Genomic DNA, 12,530 nt, shown 5'->3' on the forward strand with positions numbered 1-12,530 from the left:
TAAAAGGAGACCTCAAGTTGGACACTGAGAGTCTGAAGTGTCCCCTTCAAAATAAATGGCTGAGTGTGCCTTTGGCTCTCTGGTAAAGTCATTCAGATTCTTCATCTGAACATTTGCAAGGAATTCAGCTTTATTTGAATTAATTGTATTGAGATTTGGGTACTCGGCTCTCGTGGCAATTCAGGAATTTCAGGAGAGAGGAAATGGCCGTAGGTTGCACCGAGAGAGGTTGAGATTGGATATTAGGAAAAATTTCTTCCCTGAAACGTTGGTCAGGCATTGGAAGAGGGGCTCCATCCCTTCCAGTTGGAGTCTCCGTCCCTGCAGGGATTTCAAATCCCTGTGGATGTGGCTCAGTGGTGGCCCTGGCAGTTCTGGGAATGGTTGGACTCGATCCTAGAGGTCTTTTCCACCCGAATTGATCCTGGGATTTTAGGAATTAGTAACTGTGTGAATCCACACTGGTTTTGGTGCAACTTTCCCAAAACAGTTCTGTAAACTGACAGGGAGTCCCCAAATGCTCTGTCCCTGTTCCCTTGACATTTTGGGATGATCCATCCCTAACTTTCCCCAGCCAAAGCATGGGATCTCAAGGCAGCACAATCCCACTGGCCACGGAGGTGTTTGGTTAAACCCTTCAGGTGCTTGATTTATCAGAGATTTCCTGATAAATCAGGAAATTTATAAATAAGGAAATTGATAAATAACTTCTCCTATTGATAAATAACTTTTCCTAAGTACATCCCAGTTATCCATCTGTAAAACAGCCCTCCTGGACAGGAAAACCAGGATCGTGCCCCATCCCATGGGGATAAATAATTCCATGAAAAACCACTACAGAGCTGCAGGAATGTAGGCACAAAGAGCTGCTCTACATCATCCCATCCATGGCTATTGAGCCTGAAAAAGCCCTTGTGTTTCCTGACCAAAAATTACTTCCCATTGCCTGATTTTTTTCAGGAAAAGCTTCATCCGGCAAACGGGCTCATCATCATCATTATCATTATTATTATTATTATTGTTGTTGTTGTTGTTATTATTATTATTATTAACAATGGCAGTGAGCAGAGGCTAAACTTTGCCTGAACACCACCCTAAATTGGGAACTGCTCGTGTGCCATTGTCCAAAATATTCCTTTTTCATCCCAAACTTCCCTGCCTGGAGCCAGACAATGGATTTGATTTGTTTGGCTTGAACTCCAAGGTCCTTCCTTCCTTCCTTTGCCATTCCTGGCTTTGGCACCTGCTGAGGGCTAATTAGGACAATGCTAATTTGGCCATCTCCTGATTGCAGCGAGAGGAAAAAACAGGAAATGTTCTCGTTTTGCTGCTGGCAAAGGACTGAAATAGAAATCCACATCCATTCCCGGGAATGCGGGGGAACGGAGCAGCTCCCGGCGTTCCCGGTTCCATCCACGGGGATGTTATGCCCTCTGCAGGGATGTGGGCTCCACACAGTCCTGCCCTTTGCTCCAGGGGTTTCCCTGGGGTGCTGGGATGGATAAATCCTGGTGTTGATGAAGTTGGGGGAGTTGGGATTATTTGTAGCTCCTTAAAATCGGGATGAACTCCTTGGAGCTGGGAGTCGATCCCATCCAGAAGAGCTGGCGGAGCAAGGGCTGCTCTTGGGATGGCAAAGAGTGAGAATTTGGGAAGCCACAGAGGTGGTTTTTGTAGGATTTGTTCCCCGTGTGTTCCTTCAGGGGGAGTGTGAGCAAATGTGGGTAAAAAGCACCCAAAGGGAGGCTCCTCCAGGCAGGATTTTATCCGGAGCTCTCTGCAGAACAGCTCGGGAAGGACGTCAGCACTGGGAAATGCACAGCTGAGATTGTTCATGTCTGAGCTCTGTTTGGCTCATGGTTTCCAGGGATTTAAGGGAAAAAAAAAATCAAACCTAAGGGGGCTGGGTGGGATTGGACGTTTCTATAAATAGCAGCTCTCGTGTGTCAATCGGTGACGAATTTCGGAAGTTCAGCATAGGTGAGATTGAGATCTCTCCTTCACATCTCATTTCTGTCCAAATTCCACTTCCAGCTTGCCACACAAACTGTTTACAAAAGTCAGCTCTGATTTCTGACTAATTGATGAGGGGCTGGGGCTGAAAATGCAAACAAAAACGGGAGATGGAGCCCCCAAACCTCCTGCCGTGCTGGCAGCGCTTTCCAGTCGTGTCCAACCCCCGTCTCCAGCAGATTTCCAGGAGAGCAGCCCAACTCCAGAGTTCAAAACCATTTTACGTTCAAAACCTGAGTATAAAACCATTTTTATGGGACTTTTGGAGGTACTGAAAGGCCTTAAAAGGCATCACAGGGGCGGGGAGTTCACAGCTGCTGCCCTTAACACGAGTCCATCTTTCTAATCTCCTGCCAACACCCTTCCCCGACAAAATTTGCTGCCTCAAATGCTAAAATCAATCTCTTTCCATGCCTTTCTACCTAAAATGACCACTATTTACCCATGTCCACATAGAAGTTGCACATCTTTATTTTGTTGCCCGCTTTAAGCTCTGTCTTGTGTGTCCACCCCCTTCTCACCCATCTTCACCCTCACCTCGTCCATTTTTGAACCTCTCTGAAGGCTCTGTGTGAAGGCATCGCTCACCCAAAGGTTTTTTTTTAGTCATAAAAAGAGATGGGCATCACCAAAATGGGATTCGGAGGGTTCAAAAGTGATTAAAGCCTCTGGAGGTGCTCAGCTCCCTCTGTGGAGGCAGCTTCTGGTGACCAACCTCCTTTGGCTGAACTCTCTCAGCTAAATTAGGGGGGAAAAAATGTGGGAAATAACTGGGCCTGGATCTCTCAAAATGGTGAAGAAAAGAAACCCTTCGTGCTTTCCAGCCAGGCAAAATAAATCCAAGCCTCTTTTTTATTGAGAAAGAGCAGATTAATTCAACCAAAATGTAGGGTGTGCAGTCAAACAGGATTTTTGGATTCCCCAGGAAATCATTTTGCTGCTTCTTAGTGGCATCTTCCCCTCCTTGCATGAATTTTTGGAGTTTAAGTTGCTTTTTTGACTCTTTTTGGGGTAGGGGTGTCCCCTCAGCTGCTTTTTAACCCTTGGCAGCACAAGCTCAGCATGGAAACATCACCTTGGTCATGGGAAGAGGAAAAAATCCTCCAAAAATCTAGATTGGTACCTGGGAAGGTGCTGGCACACACCAGGATTTTGGCCACAGCATCAAGGCTGCCTCTCCCAACATTCCCCCCTCACCAGCAGGCTGGGAATGGGCAAAATTTTGGGAAAGACATATCCAGGACAGCTGTCCCAAACTGATATTCCATATTTTATGACCTCTGCTCTGCAATAAAAGCTTGATCCATGAGGTTTTTTTCCATCTTTTCTCCTCCCTCTGTCCTCTGAGGAGGGGAGTGATGGAGCAGCTTGGTGGGCACTTGGATCCATGTCAGGCTCAAGGTCAGCTCCCTATGGCAGCAGCAGGAATAATTATGGAGGAGTTTGGGAGAAGGGGAATGGGGATGAATGGAAGCGTTTTGAGCCGTACTAAAAGGTGTCACCCTGTCCCAGGATAATTCACTCATGGATCCAAACTGGATTGAAGGTACAGAGGGTGAACACTGCCTGAGAAGCTGGGAAAAAAATGTGGGAAAAAGGAGTCTGTAACTGCTGGGGAAAGTTGGGTGTGCAGTGGAAATCGGGGATGTTTCACCCTCTCCAACATCTTCTCAATGTTGGAGCAAAACCAACCTGTCCATAAAAATCAGGAGGTGTTGGAGCCCTGGGGGAGAGTGGGGGTGTAATTCCAGGGGACCCACACAAGGGTGGGAGTGTCCAGCATGGATTATTTTGGAGCTCACTGATTTCAGTGGATCTGTGGATTCATGGATCTTGCCCAGAGAGGAATCCCCGTCCCTGGCAGTGTCCAAGGCCAGGCTGGACATTGGGGCTTGGAGCAGCCTGGGACAGTGGGAGGTGTCCCTGCCCATGGATGAGCTTTAAGGTCCCTTCCAACCCAAACCATTCCAGGACTCCATGGATACCACACCACCAAAAGGTGAGGAAAGCAGGAATCGTGGATTAGGCTCTTGGAAAACTCTGACCCTGGAAAAGCAAGGACACCAGGCTGAGTTTGCAGCTTGTTAGAGCATCCCAGCATCCTCCCATGTCTCCTCCCCAGCGCTGACTCCACAAGCAGCAGGAATTTTGAGGACAGAGGATAATAAGGATCATAAAACAGAGAGGTGGCTCTGTGTGACTCCATCAGGACACTCCCAAAGAACCCTTGGAATTGTGGACGTCTGAAGGGCCACGATAAGGCTGTAAATAATTGAAGAGAGCAAACAGTGGAAGCGCAGAGAGCTGAGCTGAGAGGGGAAATAACGGGGAGTAATGGGATGAAATTGAGGGAAATAAAACACGAGCTCGGTATCAGGAGTGTTTTTATCCAAGACTTGGATTTGTTCAAGTGTGAAATAGACTCCCAAGGGAAGGAGAGTATTACTTCAGTCATTTAAATGTGCAGGGGACAAAGCCCTGACTGATGTATTCCCTGGAACAGTTGTCTTGCCTTGGCACAGCAATGCCCAGATATCATCAAATGCCCTTTTTCCATCTCAGATGTCACACATCTGAGCTGCTGGTGGAGCTCTTTTATTCCCCTCTGTTTTCACCAGGGTGAAAAATAAAAGGCCTTTTTTTTTATTTCCCCTGAGTGGAAAAACACCGACTCCCTCCCAGCAGCAGAAGGCCCACACGGGAATGTTGACGCCAGGGTCTTGTGTGGCTGGAAACAAAACTCAGCCTTTTGTCTGTGACAGATTGAACGTGAAACTTGAAGGGAAGGAAAATTTGTCTGTAAGTGCATGTGACAAGTTCGTTTTCACAAATCCTGGGCAGCTCCTGAGCAGAGCTTGTTTTCCTGGTGGATGGGGAAAGGGTGGGAAGAGAAATGAGCTGTTCTCTTTGGGATGGATCGGAGCTGGCTCCTGCCTCGGTGTCTTTCTTGCTGTTTTCCTTTGCAAAGCGCAGATGCTCGGGGTGGTGTTGTTTTTGTTTCTATTTATTCCCAAAATCACCACCTGAGTGCTGCTGACAGCTCATCTCTGTCCCAGCGTTCCGGCCTGGATCCGGGAGAGTGTGTCTGGAATGGCTCTGCCGGGTCCGTGTCAGTGGATGCTGGGGTGTGGGAATGTCGCTGTTGGCTCAGCCCATTCCAAACTCTGCTCTGGAGCCAGGCTGGGAGAGCTGGGAATGTTCCCCTGGAGAAGGGAAGGCTCCAGGGAGAGCTGAGAGCCCCTTGCAGGGCCTAAAGGGGCTCCAGGAGAGCTGCAGAGGGACTGGGGCCAAGGCCTGGAGGGACAGGAGCCAGGGAATGGCTTCCCAGTGCCAGAGGGCAGGGCTGGATGGGAGATTGGGAATTGGGAATTGCTGGCTGGGAGGGTGGGCAGGGGCTGGAATGGAATTCCCAGAGCAGCTGGGGCTGCCCCTGGATCCCTGGCAGTGGCCAAGGCCAGGCTGGACATTGGGGCTGGAGCAGCCTGGGACAGTGGGAGGTGTCCCTGGCCATGGCAGGGGTTGGAAATGAGGATCTTTAAGGTCGTGGATTGACTGCTCCAAATCCAGCATCCCATTTGTCTCCTGAAATTCCCAGTCAGGAATTCAGATGAGTTACCCTGCCAAAAATGCAAAACAGGGAAATTCTTCCTGACTGGAACACACTGCGATCCCTGAATCAGTTTCCCACACAGGGTTTAGCTGGAATCTCCATCAGGAGATGCTTTGGATGACTGGAAAGAAGATCCTGGGCCCTTCATTTCCCCTTCATTGCTTCAGCCCCGGTCCCAGGCTGGGCCAGCTGGGGGTGGGGGGAGGTGGTGGCTTCCAGCCAGGGGTTCCTGGGCTGGTCCCACCTTGCGGTGACTCCACCATGGGCAGAGGCTGCTGAGCTCCACTTAGATTCCAGAGGAAGATGATCCATGGAGATGCCAGGACAGGGTGACCTCCTCCAGCTGGGTGCCAAGTTGAATTTCAAAGGCTGGAGAATTTAGGGAAATGGCCCTTTTTCCCTTAAAAGATCTCCCAAAGTCCATCAGGGGTTGTGTGTTTGAGAGAATTTTATACCCTGTCCACCCGCGTTGCCGTCCCCTCCTCGTGAGCTCTGTGTGGAATTCCTCATCTGTGTGATAGGGATTTAAATGACTAATGCAGAATTAAATTAAAAGTGGCACTAAAAGCACGATTTGCTCCTCTCTGAGGTGGTTGTTGCTGCTCTCCCCACAGGACCATCGTGCAGTCGGATGAGAAGTTGGTGATCAGCGCATCCTGGGCCAAGGACGACGATATCAGCAGGCTCCTGAAATCCCTGCCCAACTGGAGCAACATGGCCCAGCCCAAGCAGCTGAGGCCCAAGAGAGAGGAGGAGGAGGATTTTATAAGGTAAAATACTGGGGGGAGTTGTGAAAGGGTTTCAAGGAGAGCAGCAGCAAAAAGTGGGAACAAATTTACGGTGTTTTCGTAGCTGTTGTGTCCCCAGGTGTGAGGAGAGCTGTGGAACCGTTTGGGAAATGGGAAAGACTTTGGAGATCATCAAGTCCAACCATTCCCAGCACTGCCAAGGCCACCACTGCCCATGTCCCCAAGTGCCACATCCACATGGCTCTGAAACCCCTCCAGGGATGGGGACTCCACCCCTGCCCTCGGCGGCCTTTTTGGGGAAGTTTTCCCAATATCCAACCTAAACTTCCCCTGGTGCAATTTCTGCTTGCTGTGTTGTTCAAACAAAGCCATTTGGAGCGTTGTCCTTGTGATCTGAGTCAGGGAAATGCCTGGGATTGGGGAAGGAAAGAAAGGATTCCTTTGAATCCAGGCAGACCCTTGTCCTGCTGGTTGGTGCTGCTCTGATCGCCCGTGTGATGAAGGCAGCAGCATTTTCTGACCTAGTGGAGGGGCCAACTGGTTGTACTGGGCAGGAATTCCCAAAAACAATGCTGTGAAAGGAATGCCATGACCTGGTGGAGCTTCCCCTCCATCCCAGCTCCAGGAATTAATTCAGGAGAGCCAAATGAGAAATAGTGGTACTTCCAGAGGGAATTCTTTTGGAGACAACTCTCTGTGCCCAAACCAGGTTGTTCCTACCTTTCCAGGGCAGATTCCTTTTCCCTGCACGCTGGGAATGGCTCAGCTCCTGTGTGATTCCAGAGCCTGCACATTCCCATCCCTATTCATCACTCCCTTGATTGGCACTTGGCTGTAAAACTGGAGGAGTAGGAGAAGCTGTTGAAAATAACAAGTCTAATTTGCCCAGATTGTCATTTTCCTCCTTCCCTGCCTGGAAGCCCCGTGACAGGGAGGATGCAGCTTGGGAAGGATGGGATTTGTGTGGTCACAGAAGGGTTTGCAGCTTGGGCAGGGATTTAAAAACATCCCCAGTGGAACAGGGAGGCTGCAGAGGTCTCTCTGTGCAGTCCCTGAGTTGAATTTCATGGAGTCAGTCCTCACCTGCATCTTCGTTTTCACATTTATGCTTCATTTCCTTGCCTGGGAAGCCCTTCCTGGTTCTTCCTGTGATTCCTGAGCCATCAGCATGGGATACCAGAGCTCCAACAGGCACTGCTGGCTGAGTGGAAATTCCTGGTGAAGCAAAAGTGGATGGCGGAGCTCAGCCCAATGCTGGCAGAGCCAACATTTTGATCCTAATATGCATTTTATTCCATTTATTCCATTTTCCTGGCCATTAATTAAAGCATTTTGTGACACTGGATCAGAGGAGCTGAAATGGAAAGCCTATTCCACACTGAATTCCCTGGGAAAAGCTCCTGTGCCGGGACTTTTTTCAGCCCAGGCTTTAGGACAAAGATCTTTTCTCAGTATCTGTTTGCACAGAGCAGCATCTGTTAAGCCCCAGTTCCCCCCAGTGCTGTGTGAGTGCTCCTGTAGCATTCATTTAAATCATAATAATTGGTCTGGGCCAGATTTAGCCATTGATGGCTCAGAAACTTCCTCCAGGACGGGTGATGGTTGAATAGATCCCTCCTGAAAGCTTCAAAATAAAATTAATTGCTTGTCCGATTTTTTGTCATCCTCTTCCCATTTAAGCAGCCTTTTCCCAGCCTTTTCTCCTAACACAAAGGAACATGATTTCCTCACTGCTGCTGCTTCTTCCTCTTGGCACTGCTGATGGATTGGGAATAATTCTGCCTGGACACTGCAGTGGAGCCAAAGGGAAGTGGGTCCTGTGGATTCCAGGGATATGGCTGGGATGGGAGACCTTGGGAGAGCTCATTTCATCATCACTTTAACCTTTAGGATATTTAAAACTTCAGTATTTGGTGTTCATGGGCCCTAATCCTTGGCCAGCAGGGCAGGACTGTCCATCCCTTGCTGGAAAAAAAGGTTCAACTTCGATGAAATTTGGGAATACGATCTTTTTGGACATGGAGTTACTCAGCAGCATCCCTTTATGAATATTGGTAAATTAAATAAGTCCTAAAAGTTCACCACCAGTTTTTGTCCCGTGGCCTCAAAAGACATCAATGCGCAGCTTTCCCTCCTTCCCGTCTTTCCTGGAACTCATTTATTTAATTAAAAAGAATCCAAACAAAAAAATCCTTGCAAGAAAGAATCCTCTGCCTACCTGCGGACAGAGATTGATTTTGTTGTCTTAACCCCTCGCTATCTCTTGAGTGAGGACATGTCCAAAGGCAGGGAAGGCTCCAGCAGAACTTCCCATGAATATTCCAGTGGGGCTGGGCAGCCAGAGGGACCTGCTGGAGCATTTTAGAGGAGCTCAGCTTGGCGAGGAGAGGAAGGGAAGCAAAGCCCAGCCTCTGCTCCTGGAAGTGGTTTTTGAAGCTCTGGAGGCTGTTTGGCCCTGAGGGCAGTGTGAAACAGGCTGCCCTTATCTCTGTGGAAAGGTGATCCCTCAGCTCCTCACCCTGGCAGATCTGCTGGTGATTAACCCCAAAGGTGTTCCCAGCTCTGCCTTGGAGAGGGAAAAGCAGTGGGAAAAGAGCTTGGATCTGGTGATGCAGAAATTCCTGGGATTTGGAGCAGCTCTGCAGTGAGTGGGGAAAAGGTGCTGTGTCCTGCAGGGAAACCAAGGCTTTGGGAAGCTCAGGAGGTGTCTGGGAATTCACATTCCAGGTTGGGATGAAGGTCACCCCTCCATGCAAATAATTCTGGTTGTAGAGCTGAGATCCAAAGCTGTGGGGCTTTTCCTCTCACCTTTGGCTCCCAAGAAGCTCCTGAACGCTGAACTTGGGATCGGGTTCTCGGGCTGAATTTAATGGAGCAATTAAAAAACCCCTTCCCAGCATTTCCAGGTGCCACAGGACTTTTCCTTTCAGTGCTTTTGGGTTTTTAATGACTGCAGGGAGTTCCAGCTGCCTCCTGCTTCTCCTGCTCACTTCAGGATGCTCATCCTCACTTGCTCTGCACCAAAGGGATTGGATATATCCAAGCAACGGAAGGATCCTGCATCAAATCATCCCAAATGGTCAGAATTACCCAACTCCTGCTGTTCATTGGGATCTCTTCCCTTGGTTTAGGATGAGCAATGGAGCTGGGAAGGGGCTGGAGCCCCAGGAGCGGCTGAGGGAGCTGGAAAGGGGCTCAGGCTGGAGCAAAGGAGGCTCCGGGGGGACCTTGTGGCTCTGCACAAGTCCCTGACAGGAGGGGGCAGCCGGGGGGGTCGGGCTCTGCTCGCAGGGAACAGGGACAGGAGGAGAGGGATGATTCTGCACTGCAGGGAGTTGGAAAGGCTCCATGAGCTCTTCTCCAGAGGGTGCTTGGAGGTGATAAACTCAGGAGGTTGGGACAAAGCTCCTGGGACAGGTCACAGCTTGAGTTTCTTCAGCTGTTTCCAAAGGGATCAGGGTGCTGCATATTCCCATTCTGTTAAAAAAGTCTGGGCAAGCTCAGGAAGTGGAATTGGGAAAGAATCCCAGAATCCCAGAATGGTTTGGGTGGGAAGGGACCTTGAAGCCCATCCAGTGCCACCCCTGCAGGGACATGGCAGGGACACCTCCCACTGTCCCAGGCTGCTCCAAGCCCCAGTGTCCAGCCTGGCCTTGGACACTTCCAGGGATCCAGGGGCAGCCACAGCTCCTCTACCAGGACAACCCATCCTTCTCTGCCTTGGGGTGGGGGTGATGTTCCCTTGTTCCCCCTCTCTGGGCAGCCAAGGTTTTCCTCAAAAGCTGCATCTCAGGTTGTTCCAGCTGCTCTCTGATGGGTGTTTTTGTAGTGTTGGGCTTGAGGTTTTTCATTCTTTTTATTCACTTTTGCTGTCTCCGTGTTTTTCCCGCCACAGGTCCTTTCCTGAAGCCTTCTTGGGAGGCTTCTCCCTTCCTTTCCCTCTGAGCTCTCCCATTCTCAGCTTTTCTGTCTCTTCCCTTGTTTCTTTCTCTCTGTAGGATAAAAGATCTCCCTCTCCGATCCCTCAGGCTCTATTTATTATATCCACAATACTTTTAAGGGGTGAAAGGATGGGTTTGTAAGATTGGCAGTGAACTGGTGCCCTTTATTCCCTCTGGGAACACTTTTTTCCCCATCCTGGGACTATAAATCTGAGTTTGCCGTATGTGTGAGTCATTTCCCTTTGATGAGAGTCTGCTCCTTTATATGAAAGGAGTTTTTAGACCTTTTCCTACAGGAAAATGTGCCTCATCCCAAGCACAATTGATACCCATCCTGTTACTCTCAGGAGTTTCACCTCAGAGGTGTAAAACCGAGTGAGTTCCTGGATCTTCCCTACCTTCCCTGGAACATCCCAGAAGTTTCCTTCTGCTTTTGCTTGTCTTGTGAAGGCAAAGGAGTTTTGGAGGATTTGGGCTCGATTTGGGGGTTATTTTTGAGGTTCACATAAATTCCGAACCTGGATCCAGGAAGAACCTTCCGTTTCATTAATCCTACAAATGGCATTGTTAATCTCAAAAAGATCTTTTTAAGGGAGGCTATTTTTAATTTTTGCCTTTAATGACTCCAGTTGAGCAATTTAAAACCATTCGTGGTTGGGGGATGTTTCTGTGGGTTTTTTTGGTTGGTTTTTTTTTTTTCTAAAGTACCAGAGAATTCCCACAGATCTGGGGATAAAATCTGGAAATAAAAAGACTGGAAAGTGCCACTGCTGGGGTGATTTTGCTGCACTCCTTGGAGCTCTTCTGCTCAGCGGTGATTCCTCATGGTGACCTCAGAAAAGAGCTGATGGTGGAGATTTGCAGAGTTGGATGGAAGTGGAATTCCAATTCCCAACAAAAAGAGCAGCTAATGATGGGAAAAATATGCTGAGGATCAGGGGAAATGTGCCTCACTTGGAGCCTGGCAGTGAAATGCACCTGGATTCAGCTGGGGGCTCTTGGAATTGGGTGTAGGAGCTGTGTCCTGGTTTTTTCCATTCCAATGATGCCCCAAAAGTCTTGTGGAGTCTCCTCTTCTACCTGCAAAAATCTGAATATTTGCCATGGGAATACTCCTGGGACACAATCAAACAATTTCTTCGTGGAGATGAGGATTGGGAAAGCTAAATCTAGATGGAAAACATGGAGTGTGGCAGAAGATCACACCTGGAAAGATTTTTTTTCCAGCGTTTTTGGGTTAAACATGTTTCTCTTGGTCATTATTTTTCACCAGGTGGGGTCTCCTTGGAAGTCAAATAATTCATGGATTGATATTCCAAATCATTTATCTGTCATGATCAGCCATTGGGGTTTCACTAGGGATTTGTTTTAATGGATGTGGGGAGAAAAAGGGGATTCAGGGGTCGGAAGAGCTGATTTCCAGGGAAAGATGGAAAAGTGTTATGTACGGAAATCCCAGGGAGACACGGGAAGCACCTACAAAGTGTGAATTCCCTGTGGGGTGAGGAGGGGTGGGAGTTGCTTGGGATGGAGTTTGGAACTATGAGGAGTGAGGTGGAATTCCAGGACTGTAAATAGAGGGAGAAGGATGGGAAAGACCTCCTTGGGACAGAGGGGATTTTCTCTGGAACTCCCTCAGACAACATCCCCGGGACGGTCCCACAAGGGCCGGTTTGGCCTTCCCTGAGGTGTAACCGAGGCCTCCTCCTGCTGTCCCTGGTTCCACACTCCTGAGGGGGGCTTTGCTTTCCATTTCAGGGCTGCTTTTGGCAAAGAGTCCGAAGTTCTGATTGGGAATTTGGGAGACAAACTGATCCCTCAGCAGGAGATCCTGCGGGACGTCAGCGACCTCAAGGCCTTGGCCAACCTGCACGAGAGCCTGGAGTGGCTGGCAGGACGCACCAAGGCAGCTTTCTCCAGCCTCTCAGCGTCCCAGAGTAAGTAATTCCTGTGGGAAACCTCTGCCTGGGGATTGGAACAGTGTAAATACAGGATTTTAGCCGGAATGAGCACCTTTTGTTCCTGCTTTTCTGTGTCAGAGGGAAGCAGAAAGCGAAGCAGCTTCGTCTCTGTTCCTCCTGGGGGCTGTGGGGGCACCAGGGGAGGGCTCCAGGAGCATCACTTCCAACTTGGAAAAGTCTTTCAGCTTTTGAAGGCAAAGGAGTTTTGGAGGATTTGGCTTCAGTTTGTGGGTTATTTTTGAGGATTTTGAGGGGA

The 12,530-nt window shown here is 49.2% G+C and overlaps 1 protein-coding gene across 3 annotated transcripts in view; it reads left to right on the top strand.

Moving 5' to 3' along the window:
* The window catches only part of EXOC4 (exocyst complex component 4), a 292,928-nt gene that overhangs the window by 235,751 nt on the left and 44,647 nt on the right, over positions 1 to 12,530 (top strand). For 2 of the 3 annotated variants that reach the window (XM_048301012.1, XM_048301013.1), the window contains 2 exons: positions 6,238 to 6,393; positions 12,072 to 12,250. In XM_048301012.1, the coding sequence (XP_048156969.1) occupies positions 6,238 to 6,393; positions 12,072 to 12,250 (335 nt within the window). Of the gene's footprint in view, positions 1 to 6,237; positions 6,394 to 9,328; positions 9,544 to 12,071; positions 12,251 to 12,530 lie in introns of those variants that run through there. The other variant, XM_048301015.1, reaches the window with a different exon arrangement.

The sequence above is a fragment of the Corvus hawaiiensis genome, chromosome 4 (genome assembly GCF_020740725.1).
Source record: "Corvus hawaiiensis isolate bCorHaw1 chromosome 4, bCorHaw1.pri.cur, whole genome shotgun sequence".
Taxonomy (NCBI): domain Eukaryota; kingdom Metazoa; phylum Chordata; class Aves; order Passeriformes; family Corvidae; genus Corvus; species Corvus hawaiiensis.